Genomic DNA, 12966 nt, shown 5'->3' with positions numbered 1-12966 from the left:
ACCATGTGTCAGGCGTGCAAGGAGGCACAGCACCAGCAATGCATGCTCACATGCAGACCTCAAGCAGAGTGGGAAAAACTTCCCCATGTTTCTTTCAAGATCATCCTCTCTGTGGTGAAGGAGTGCTAATCCAGAGCTTGTGAGCCCCTTGGGCTGAGGAAAATCCACCCTACAGCTCAGTTGTCTGATGCCTGTGCACAGAAAATTCTGCAAGAGGCTGCTTTGACCACTCAGGATGGGACTCAGGGACTCTGGGCTCTCTCCACTTTCAGCACTGTATTGGTTTGAACAGCAGCAACCTAGAGAGGAGCATGACAGTCCTTTGTAGATGGAACTGAATTGTTTTAAAGTTTTTAAACACATTGGCTATCTTCCTGAGCTCTTAAATTAAAGAGCAATTAACCTTCAGTCTGGAAAGAGCTGATGGGTATTTCCTGGTTTGACTCTTCAAAATTTTGCCAGAGTGATTAGTGAAATGAAAAATTGTCAACTCTCGAGGCAGGGCTGTCAGCCAACACTCAAAGTATTTATCCAAGCTCAGACTCTTTTGGCCTGTGGACAGCAGGAAATGATAGCAAATGAGGGTGTAGAAAATGGGTAGGTAAGCAAAAAGGACACTGGCACAGCAGCCCCTGTACCTTAGTGCTAATAGTTATTAAAAACTGCTGGTGCTATGGGCTTAGTGGAGAGCTGACTTTTTCCCTCATGGGGGAGAAAAACATGGCTAAACATCAGTCCCAGCTCATGAGAACCTGTTGTTGGTTTTGTCAGTCACATGCAGGAGTTTGTGCAGCAGGTGCAGTGCTGTCAGCATGGAGGGAAGGCACACAAACACTCCCTAGGTATGGCTGCACAACCCTCCCTCCCTTTGTTCTGGGGCTCCACAACATCCTGGTAATGCTGCTGAGAATATGTGAGAGCTCCAGGCTTTCCCAGTTACTAGAAAAGCCGGCAGCCTCCCTCCCTTTGATTTCCATGCTCCTTCCCAACATTTAAAAGCTCAGATCTATTTTGTTTCTTCCGGAATTGCTAACCAAAGCTGACTCCTGAATGAATTCTGTCTCTGCTCCAGTTAGTCATCCCTCCAGGACAGATTTAGTAACTGCTCAGGGAAACCACATCGAAGCCAACAGTTCAGCATTGGAAGGCAGCACCCACTCACTGTCAGCTTCATCTTTTTCTGAGCTAGAAAGCTCAAAGTGCACCAAGTGAGCCAGAATTAGGAGTGAGCCTCTAGCCTCACCTGTTGTGTAGGAAGGTGGATAAATTGATATGTAGCTAGCCCCAAACCTGCCTGCAGGCTCAGGGAAGCTGCTGCAGAGATGGCAAGGACCTAGAGCAGAGCTTAGCATCCCCATCTGCCAGCACCCCGTGGGGCAAACAGCCCTCCTGCATGACTGGAGCTCCAGGCAGGGCTGCCCATGCTCCTCACTGTTGGAACTGCCTGAGCATCACCTCCTGAACCCCCCAGAGCTGGCAGCACTCAGACATGCCCCTCTACTCCAGCAATCTCACCCCGAGCTGCAGAATTAGTAATGTTTTAAAATGCATGTCTGACATGTTCCCTGCCTGTGTTCCTGAAAGCTTGTACTCTCCTCCAGAATGTTGCATAACATTGGCTGATTAGAGATGCAGCATGTTAAAACTTGTTCTGATAAACAATAACACCCCACAGTATTTTAGTGCATAAATATGAGTCACAACACTGATGTTTTCAGGGAGGGACAGTTTATTTGCCCCTTTGAACAAATAAGGCGAGATATTTGAGAAAGATCAAACAAAATCTCCTGTATCAAACTGAGAAGAATGCAATAAAAGTTACTGTTTCATACATATACAAACTAAAGACCCAACACTATTATATACAAACAGCCAGATCTTACAAAATACCATTTCAAGTCAGCAGTTTATGCCAGTGTTGCTAATTTCTTTGTTACAAAAAAAAGTTAAAGCTACGAACTTCACATTTGTAAATCTCACATGACTGACACCATCAGTATCTCTGGGTTTTAGGAACAAAGAGAACAGTTTGTCCAGAACCCTTTCCACAATGCAGATGGACCCACGGAGCACGTGAATGCAGCTTCACAATTAAGCAGTTTTTTGCTTAAAACTTTGTCAAAACAGCCTTTCCTTATGGTACCAGCCTTGGTCTTAGCTTGGGAGGACTTTGAGAATTGAACAGGTACTGTGCTCCCAGACATTCTACAAAGGGACCAAAAAGGGAAATATTTTCTCTGACAAATTGAAAATCAGTGAAGGAGAAAATAATTCCTCTGCATTACAGCTCCAAGTGCAAGAAACATCATTAAGTCTCACCCACTGTATGCATTTAAGAAAGGTTCAAAGACAGTTAAGCCATTGGACCAGTTTTAGTTATTTTGGTTGTTTGCTGTATTTTAAGACAATCACGTCAGCAAAGCAGAGTATTTCAAGAGTGCTTACATTCAGTTACAGCAGTCACAGGTTGCATATTCTGTAAATAGACACCACCCCGTGGTGTTTCACCTAAACGTTTGGGTTACTAATGCCCTCTGATCTCCACAAAGTCACCTACACAGTGCAGAGGAAAAACTCCTTCCAGCAGAGCAGGCTTAACCCATGTCACACACAGGCAGTGCACAATTCACCATGCCACAGATCTCTGTCTGTCACACCAGAGGTGCTGGGCCACGTCCACCAAGTGACTTATACAAGATCTGACACTGACCAGAGAAGTCCCTCCTCAGCTGGGGGAGTTTCTCTGATGCTGAGGATGCTCATGAATATTGCTCATCATAAAGACATGATTAGGGCAAAGCCTATTGCACAGATTCAGGATGAGCATGGCATGAGCCCTCATGCTCCCCAGCACCTGAGGCTATCAGATTGCTGATCATCCCAGGATGTACTCTTCCTGCAGCACCCTACATACACTGCTTACTACCTGCCATTTGCTTAGGGACAGCTGTGATCCCACTGCATTATCAAACTGAGACAAACTGATGCAAGGAGCCCTGCAGAGGGTAAGAATGGCTTGGTTCCTTTCACAGCTGTGGAGCAGAACTCTGAGCAGTAGCCAAGAGTCTGCTCCAGTGGGGAAACAAGACCCTACAGAAACATGAAACGAGTATGTCACCTCTGTAGCAGCATTTGATCTGGGAGACACTGCTGTTTAATCATCCATGTCATGTACCAGGGCCCTAGTTCAGAAACACAACGTGGAAACCGTTCCCTCTATCAGAGCAAAATAAAAATATATTGATAGAAACACTTGCTCTGTCCAAACATTCCATCATAAGCTAGGAACACCTAAAACTACACAGCTCTGCTGTTACAGCCCCAAGGGCAGAGGCACTGCTGAGTCTCTGCCCTGCAAACAGGCTTTGTTTTACTCTCCACTCTGATGTGAGTTGATTGCACTGTCCTCACAGCGATTGTACATGCTCGGGGCATTGTGGCTGATTGAGTTATGCTGGGTGGGGATGGCAGGGAAATAAAAAAAAAAAAAACAACACAAGAGCATCCAGAGGAACTGGAAGAGACTGAATCTCCTCCAGCAGGACACTGGTAATTGTCTTCTCATCCAGATCAACTCTGCCTTTGCTCCACCACCATAAATGCACATCTTTGTTAATTCAACAGTCTTTACTTCCAGTTCAACTCTCCTGATGTGCTAAACTTGGCAGAAATGTGAAGGATTGTGAAATCAAGTCTTTATTCAAGCATCTCAAGATGTAAATTTGAAATGAAGCCTATAAAATATTTCACAAGCTATGGAGGTTTTTAAGTCCTCTTAGACACAGCCAAAGTACCTAGTTCCTGAGAGAAGTTCACACAACTTCCACCCATTCAAATACTGTTTCCTTTTCCCACCACTCCATTCTCAGCAGGGTCTCCCTGAAGGACATTTCCAAACAGACAGACAAAGGGGTATGAGATCACTGACTGGCTTTTGGTTTTAAGTGGGTGTGGATTTTAAATTATAGAATGTAATTTCTTATGGAGGCACAACATGCTTTATCTACTTGTATAAATTCATAAAATACACAAAACGAGGACAAAACTGAGGTCTTGAAGAAACAACGCTTGCTTAAAGCACACAGTGTAAGGCATGGGGCTCATTACAGGCTTTTTAAAAACTGAGATTTAAGTTTCTTTCCAAAGGCTGGAACAGTCTGTACATATTCTCACCTGCTCTCTTCAGTGACCTAAAACTTATCAGTACCTTAACAGTAGAAAGAAACAGTTAACAGCTTGAAATTGAGTTTGTGCATTCACAAAGAAAAACAAAAACAAAAACCCCACAAAAGAATCAGCTGTTACAGACAACAATCTGTATTAACTTAAACCAAAATGGACTCCTGAAAGTTCAGTGGAAAAGAGACTGAGCCAACTTTGACCAGCCTATTTCTATCTGGTTCCTCTGGTTTAAAAACAATCCTCCTAAAAACAGTAACAGAACTCTTTTGGAATAATGTTTTAAATATATGTCTAACGTTAAAACATACAATCAGGATTTTCCACATACTGGCATTCCTGAGTTCACAAAGGTGCTATGGAAAAATAAACGAGCAGAAGTATTGCCCTCTATTTTGCTAGCATATTTCAATAGAAATCAATCTGTTCAGTAGTCAGAAAAGCAAGGGGCTGATTGTTTTGAGGATGGAAGAATGTTCTACCCGTGGCTCAGAAGTTCTGCTGCCGCCGCTTCTTGGCTTCGATGGCATCGAGGATCGGCTGCCGCTTGGACTGGTACTTCTGGCGAATCTCCTCGATCTCCTGCTCCATCATGGGGTCCAGGGCTGAGAGCCTCTTCTGAAGCTCATCCACACTCCAAGTCTTCAGCTAGCAGGGAGACAAAAGAGGAACAGACATCAGTATCAGTGCAGCCGCCGCTCACACACCTGCAGGGATCCTGCTGCTCCTCTGATGGCCACAGCGCATCTTCCAGCAGGGAAAGACATGAAGAGCTCTGCTCCAGGCTGCTGCTCTCAGGGAGACTGGCGTGAGCCTCAGGATGCTGCTTCTGCTCATTTCACAGGTACATTACATGCTCTGGTTACTGGCAGTGTGAGCATACAAACAACCAGTGAAATGTTTCCCCCATGGAGCTGCTTTTCTAATGCTTCGTTTTGCAGGCTTAGGACAGAAATGCTGCATTGAGATGGAAGAGAAGCAAAGTTCTCTTCCCCTTTCCTTGCAACTAAACCTCCTTATGCTAAATGACAAAAGGAGACAGAGGGGAACAGGAAGAAAATAATATCATTGACAAAAGCTGCATGTCAAAAAAAAAAGGTAATTATGTACAGCCAGGCTGAATCTCAATCATGGTGAGCAATTCACTCTGCTAAACTAGAAATCCCAGAGCACAAACACACACCAGGTCACTTTGGGTCAGCCTCGTACTGATAAAATATGCAAGTACAATTTGTATTTTCCTGTCCATGTGAAGATGTCAGGCTTGTCTGGACAAGCTCTCTCCCCCTGAATTCTCTCTCTGCCTGCCCTTTGTTAACTGGCTGTCTTGTCCATGCCAATTTGCTGAGAACTGGCACAGCAAAGTTTTACTCTGTGATTGCAGATGCCAAGTGTGGCCTGTGACAGTCTAGCCTGTCCACAGCTACACCTTTTATGTCATGTTGTAATATTATAACCTGTGGAACAGACAGGATTTTAGGATAATGTTAAAAAATATGGACACTGGAAGTGCTTAAGCACCAGTCCTTTTCCCATCCAAGACCAAGTGACGACAGGAGAGGCTGTTTTACAGCCACTGCAGCAGGACAGAAACAACTGTGCAGCACCTGCTGTCAGTGAGCACCTGCTGTGGATGCTAAGAACATGCAAAATAATTTTTCTAGTGCACAAAACCTGTCATTTCTTTTACTGTCAACAAATGTCATAATTTAGTGACTTTATTTTAGTTACATGTGAGTGGGGCTGCCCTAGTTTAGCTGTTTATTAGTCAGCTGTCATGGTTATTCTTCAAGCCATTTCTGAACCAAAACACACAGTGAAATGTTTGCTGCCTACTATAAGGCAACAAATGAATGTTTAATGACAGTTTGTATCACTCCTTGAAACTAATATTAAGATATGGAAATCCTGATCCCTTTTCTTGAGGTGGAAAACATACCAGTCCCCAAATCACAGTCACCTGCTACCTGATTTCTCATAATGTCTTTTGAAGTTCTTTAGCATATTCTGATAAACAAGATCTTTTTTAGTTGCTGTATCAGGATTACAAATCCATTTTAATAATCCAGGCACAAGTAAAACAACCTTTCTGCCCAGGGTATACAGTCTTTCAGCCTCTCCAATCAGGCAACTGTTCATTAGAAAGACAAAGCACTTCCTCCACAAAGATATATATTATTTATACACATTAATGCAACTTTAACAGACAGCAGTTTAAGTTGATGCATGGCACCAGTTGCCTTTTCACACTAATTTATTAAGGAGCAGGTAATTATTCAACATTCCACTTCCTCACAGTCTAGGGAATTGGAAAGTCAAATAAAAATGCAAACCAGAAGAAAATATTAATACAAGTGCTGAATATATATACTAAGCAGCTACAGCTCTCCCAGTGCTGGACTGCTTAAAGAGAGTATTGGAAGAAATCTGAAACACGTTGCTCAAGGCTTAAGCCAACTATTAGACGTCAGAAATTGCCCTGGGGCTGCAATCTTCCATGGATGCCCTCTGAGCCTTCTCTACCATCCTCCCGAAGTGTTGGGTGCTGCTCAGAGCCAGAAACAAAGAGCCTGAGCTGGCAGGGCAGATGTACAGCGATGGTCCCTCCAGAATATTGCACGAGGCAATAAGAAAACACTGCCCTGCTGCTGTCCTTGAACAGGATGGAGCATCACAGGACAACCTTCATAGACATTGAGACACAAAGTCTTCCTGCAAAGTGTAACAACTGCTTGCCAAAGGACACAACAGCTTTGACAATTCCCGGGACTGTGTTTGTCAGGACAGATGGCTAAACAGTATGGAAGATGCTGGAGCACAGCTAAGTGTGGAGTGGGCAAAGCCCACAGATTTATATTAGTATGAGCCAACTGGGAAGTGGGTTACCTGCATGACGCAGAGCAGAGTGGCTGCTTATGGAGCCTGATCACGGGTTAGACAGGATGGGGATGGTGGGAGAAGGAAGGGAGGCAAGTCCATGTGGTGCAGCAATCTGGGAGCACAGGAACATCCTGTGTGCAGTGCTGTGTCAGCCAGGATGAACTAACTGCAGAGCTTTCATCTGGAATAACAGCACCCTGGCTGTGAATGCCACTCTACTCCTGCAAGAGGGGGAGAAACCAAGGGGCAGCACTGGTGAAAGGTCCAGGAGGTGACTGCTGAGCCCAGACGAGCTGATGGGAGACTGGCAGGTGCCCCCTGGCTAATAAGAGCCACGAAGAGCAGAGGACACCCAGCCCTCTGCTCCTGCTGCACCTCAGGCTGCGACAGCAAGAGCCCAGGGACTGGCTGAGCAATTAATCAGCCTGTCCTTCCACTCACACACACATCTTTAGAACAAAAAAACCCAAAACCTGTTCAAAAAGCGACGGCCTCCATTTCACTTTGCTGCCTGGCATTTCACTGTGAGCCAATGCCACAGACAGACTTTCTGCCAGAAATGAAGTTTTCGACTCCAGTATATCTGTTTCTGCAGTGGTGCACTCCTGGGACACTGACATTATTCTCTTAGAGAAACGCCAGGAGCAAAATAAGACAAGAAGGACAAGGACAGCATCTCATGACAGACGGTTACTCGGGGTAAAGTCTCAGTGCTGAGCAGCTGCAATTAGAGCTGGGTTTAGCTACAGGCTCAGTCCCATTCCTCTCCTCACTTCTCAGCAATTCCTCCACTCTAAGAAGTCCAACTGTATCTGTAAAAGCTATCTATTTTTGTCCATGCTGATCAAATACCTAAGATAAACTTTTAAAGGGAGGGATCTCATTTCAAATGTAAAGCCTGATGCAAAATACTTCTTCTAAGGTTGGCCAAACAAATATATCAAAATGGTGAGGAGGCAGCACAGTGAAACTCTTCCAGCAAGCTTGTATGTTGAGAAAGCTAATTTTTAAATTGATTAACAGTTGTGTTTTTACTCGAGGTTTTGAGAACGATCTTAACTCTGTAAAAATGCCCAATTGAAGACAAATGTCAGAAGTGGAAGTGTCCATCTGAAAGCCTCTCACCCACGGCTGTGCTGTTTGTTTTCTTCAGGCACCACTGACAGCAACATCTTGTTTTAATATGCTGATGATTCCTACTATATAATTCAGAAGGACATACATAATTATATCCTGTGGAAGGACATAACCTACAGCCTTTCCATGCCTACACAGTAGTGAGGGACAAATCAGAAACAGATAATTTGAAATACAATTTCTTCCTCAAGGAGAAGATTTGTAAGCTATTCATGACATTCCTTTGTCAGCATTTCTGACAGATTTGCAGACAACTACCCCACTGAATAATGTTCAACTCAGCAAACTCCTTCTGAGTTGCACTTCTTTCAAATCAGCATTTTAAAAACAGAGGGGAAAAAAACCCCACTTGCATTTCTTACAGTCAGGTAAAGTGTCACAGCAACATGATATTCTACTGAATGTAAATGAACCTGAGCAGCAAAAGGAGAATAAATAAAAGCTCTCTGCAGATATGTGAGACACAACCACAGGTCTGATATTCAAGGGCACCATGGTCTGAACTTTGTAGCTCTGCTGTTCTGTCCTAAGCAGGACACAATCCAAAACCTTGCCATGGTATTTTAAAACAGACCATGCCAGATTTCTGTTTCACATAAAACAACAAAAAAAAAAATCTGTTGTAAAACACAAAGCCTGGAGAATAACTCAGCCTCTGCCCTGTACTCACAAAAACCAAACAAAAACCCAAACAGTGAAAACTTTTTGAATTAGAAACTGATGCAAATGATTTATCACAGCCCTCACACAGAGGAGCACCCGTGCTCTTTGCCTACAGCAAGGTTTGTAGCTTGACCAGTCTGGGACTTGGCACATCCCCTGGTCCCTCAACAGCTCTTGAGCAGCACAAAGTCACCACTGCCTGCATCAGCCTGCACTACTGACATAAATACAGCCATCCAGTAACCCCTGAGTCACTTCAGCTAGCATTCTTATTTGCTCCTCTAGCAAAAACACTGCCAGCAGAATCCCCTTGCTGCATGAATTGAGAACATCAAACAGAAATGAGCTGTTTCCCTGCAGCTTTCACCCACTTCTCCCCCAACAAAGGGTTTTGGCCAAGCTCTAGCTCACTGACTGCACAGGAATCAAAAAATATTATCTTGGGGCAAATGGACAACATGTTCCTCCTGAAACTTTCTTTCTACTCACTGACACTGAATTTGATCGCTGCATTTAGCACAAAGCCTTTGCTTGGCTTGTCTGCAGCTTTTCAGGCTATCTGGGCTTTGCTTTTAAATCCTATCTTTGAAGCCCTGAGGCTTGTGCCAAACACAAACCCTCCATCCCCTGGGTGGAGATGCAGTTGCTCTACCATCACTTTTCAAACATGCAGATGGATCCTGACTTCTGGAACAAAATTGGAATATGCATGACACTGGTGAGATGAAGTTACTTTCCTCGTGGTGAAAGCACTTGAAGAGAGTTTCAGAAGGAGGATATTTTCAAGTCTTGATACTACAGCCAATCCCACAAATAAAATTAGGAAGTTGTTCTCTCCTTCTCTAGCCCTCTAGTCATATCCCTCTGCCATAATTTCTGTGAGTTTGAACACTTGTCTTCCACATGGCTCAGAGTATTTTCCGAATATCCTCCCACTGTTACCAGGAGCCCATGGCTTTTTAGGAAGAAAACACCCAGCTGCAGCAATCCCCCTGCCTGCCTTTCACCCAGATATTCCAGGTGGCATTTACTGCTCAACATAACTTGATGTCAAACTTTAAAGTTTTATATAGCCTTAAGAAAAACTGGCTTTAGCAATTATCACTTCATAAGGGGCAGTGGGAGTTTGAAGACTAAAATACAGAAGTAATAAAATTGCAGCTTCCCACGCTACACAGGGAAATAAATTCTTAGTAGAAAAGATACGAGCTAGATGGGAACTAAGGAAAAAACAAATTAATTGTCTATTTAGCACAGCTTTTATTGTTACAGCTTCCTTTTAAGCCTACTTTTATGCTGCAATCTAACAGTTCTTGACTGCATACCCAGTGATCAAACCCCCCAAGAAACTCATCAATCCCATCATCAGGGAGCACAACCCATCATTTATTTGTGTGTATTTAGACAGGCAAACTCTAAACACGGCTTGAGAAGGGGTTTTACCCAAATCAAGTTACCCAAGCTATGCTAAACATTAAATGCCAAATAGGAATTTGCTGTTAGAGATAATGAAAAGTATTACCACGGTAATACAGTAGCAACTCTCTACTTTGGAAAAGCAAAACCAGAACAACCAACTGGTACTAAAACTGTGTGGAAGCTCCTGGGAGGCTGTTGATGATCACACTCGACAGCAGAAGTGGCTACATATCAGAGACAAGTACAAAACAATTCCTGCAAGTTCACTTAAGTGTTCAGGTGTCCTTTGGGAAGGGAGGCTCTTCACAGAAGAGAATAATTAAACTCTTGCTTCACCTGACCTTGGCTATCACCAAGGCTATCAAGATGCCTCCCTTCTGATAAAACCAAGGGCACACTCACACCTCCTTCTGCAGAGCCCTGCAGATCAGTTTGATGTGTATCCACCTCAACTCCTGAACCTTTCTTCTGTCATCTCCTCACACAGGGTTTTATTTTTGGGAGGATGCCACTTGCTGTGCCTATTTGTAGCAATCCCCTTGGGGCAGAGCTCAGCCTGCAGCACCCAGTGGTGCCACAGAGACCAGGAGCCAGGGAGGGATGTGAGATCCCAAGGATTCATCAATGTGAGCTCTGACAAGTGCAAGAGCTGAGATTATCCTGGAATTAGCTTTCTGTAACTTGAAAGACTGGTTAAGCACAGTATCCATTAAATGCTCACATCAAATATACTCTGAGGACACAGATTACTCAAAAGTATGATGCGCTTTTTTTAAGCCAGGGAAAAAAAAAAGGTACTCAGTTTCTCTGGCCAAAATTAAATGTAGAAGGTGATTTCTCACGCTGAGCAGTGCTCCAGACTTTAGATCTTGAAGATGGTGATATAAATTGGTGTTGGAATAGCATGCCGTTTTTTCCCATAGCATTTTTCCTGAAATGCTGCCTCAATACCACTTGGCATACTTTCAATCACTGCTCTAAAAATTAAGTGCCTTGTTCTCATTTACGTTTCCAGCACAAGGAAGCCTTGATGTAATGTATGAGCAGGCATTAACTATTTATTCACTTTAAGTTGTCAAATGCAAAGGACACAAGGAGCTAGTGGCATTTTCTGGCCATTTTTCCTCATCCATCAGGTCCCTACAACCTCACAGATCTGTCAAGCAGAGCAGCCATGCTACAGAGGGGCTGCAGTAAATCAGAACAAGCCCTGGTGCCTAGACAAGCACTAATTATCTTGATTTTCCTCCCTTTTAGCATCAGCATGTCAGTGAAGTTTCTCACTGTTATGAAAGCAGTGGATGAAACGCACTCATTGCGGGATTTCATGCAAGATTAAAAATACAGATATTAATCTTTCAAAAGATTTGAAAAATAAGTCTCAGCAGCACAAGGTTCTGCTTTTAACGGACCTTAATTATTTAGGCAATGTACTGGCAAAACATACCACGGGCTGCAGCATCCAGCACCAGCCAAAACAGCACTGCAGCTACAACTTCCCAAAGGAAGAGAACAGGAGCTGAGACCAGGGCACATCTGGGGACTGTTCTCAGGCACCTCACCTGAATAGCAGATGGCCTTCCACAAAGAAATAACACTGTCAGTGAGATCATGATATGACCTAGAGGTCAAGTCAGCTTAAGCCAGTTAAATATATCTAGGTGCAATCACAGCATCACTTTTTGTGGAAGAAAAGATGGACTACCACACACTCAGCTTCTGCTCCCCAGCTGAACTGGAAAAGTGTATTTTAATAGAGAATTGTATCAGAGGAGACTCTTGAGTGAGGTGTTTGGGATGGCTCTGCCTCACTTGCACAGATGTGGAGCTTTATGGCTACTGGAAGTGAAGCACCTTATTGCTGTGATGCCAGTAAGGATTCCAGGTAATTTTCTGTTTAGCTCTGCTTATTTGATTAAAATAAGGGTTCACCACACCAGACCAATGTACTATCCCTACAGAATTACTGCAGGGCCATGTGTGCCATCCTTCTCCCTGCCAGACACACCACAGACAGCAGGGACTGCAGAGCTGTGGGGACACCACAGCCTGGATCAGCAGCACTGACATCCCTGGGCTGCTCTTAGCCAAGAACTGAACTTCACTTATCCCTATTGTAATCCTTACAGGGCTCAGGAAAGTTTTGGTGTCCCAGGTAGTACAACCACAGAACCTCTGCAAGCTGTTATTACCCTCAGCATTGTCCTGAAGTATTAGGGAAGAAAACCCATCTGAAGGTCCACTCATTGATATGAGTGCTGAATGGTTGTTAAAAAAATAAAGCTTAAAAAAAATAGCAATTCATTTTAATCATCTAAGCTCCAAGATTAAATTTCCATTTTTAGCCTTAGTAGCAATTATGAGTATGAATAGCACCATTCACTTCCAAAATCATCCCAAGTACTGTACACACTTTATCTAAACAAAGGGAATGACAAATTGAGTCAGTGTTATTTTGCAGCACTGAACTTCAAGAAGTCCAAACCTTGAAATCCTTTAGGAACTTAGAAAGTGGCTGACTAATCCTATAACCACAAAGACAAGTTATCTCACTGTTATTCTTTTCTCAGTAACTGAATTACAAACCAAGCTAAAAGGTCAGCCTGTCTGGACTAGCAAGCGAAAATAAAAGAAAAAAAGAAAAAAGTGCAAAAAAGGAGCACCATTTGCTTTTAAAAAGCACTTGCT

General features: G+C 43.5%; 1 protein-coding gene across 2 annotated transcripts in view; it reads right to left on the bottom strand.

Annotated features, from left to right (window-relative positions):
- Positions 1-1711: 1711 nt before the first annotated feature.
- STK4 (serine/threonine kinase 4) overlaps positions 1712-12966 on the bottom strand; it is a 45418-nt gene continuing 34163 nt past the window's right edge. For both annotated transcript variants that reach the window (XM_085079584.1, XM_085079585.1), the window contains one exon: positions 1712-4827. In XM_085079584.1, coding sequence (XP_084935710.1) covers positions 4669-4827 — 159 coding nt within the window. In that variant the 3' untranslated portion in view covers positions 1712-4668. The remainder of the gene's footprint in view (positions 4828-12966) is intronic.

The sequence above is a fragment of the Lichenostomus cassidix genome, chromosome 20 (genome assembly GCF_008360975.1).
Source record: "Lichenostomus cassidix isolate B80296 chromosome 20, HeHo_3.0, whole genome shotgun sequence".
Classification (NCBI taxonomy): domain Eukaryota; kingdom Metazoa; phylum Chordata; class Aves; order Passeriformes; family Meliphagidae; genus Lichenostomus; species Lichenostomus cassidix.
Note: the sequence above shows the minus strand (reverse complement) of the source record. Positions and strands in the feature narration are given on the sequence as shown.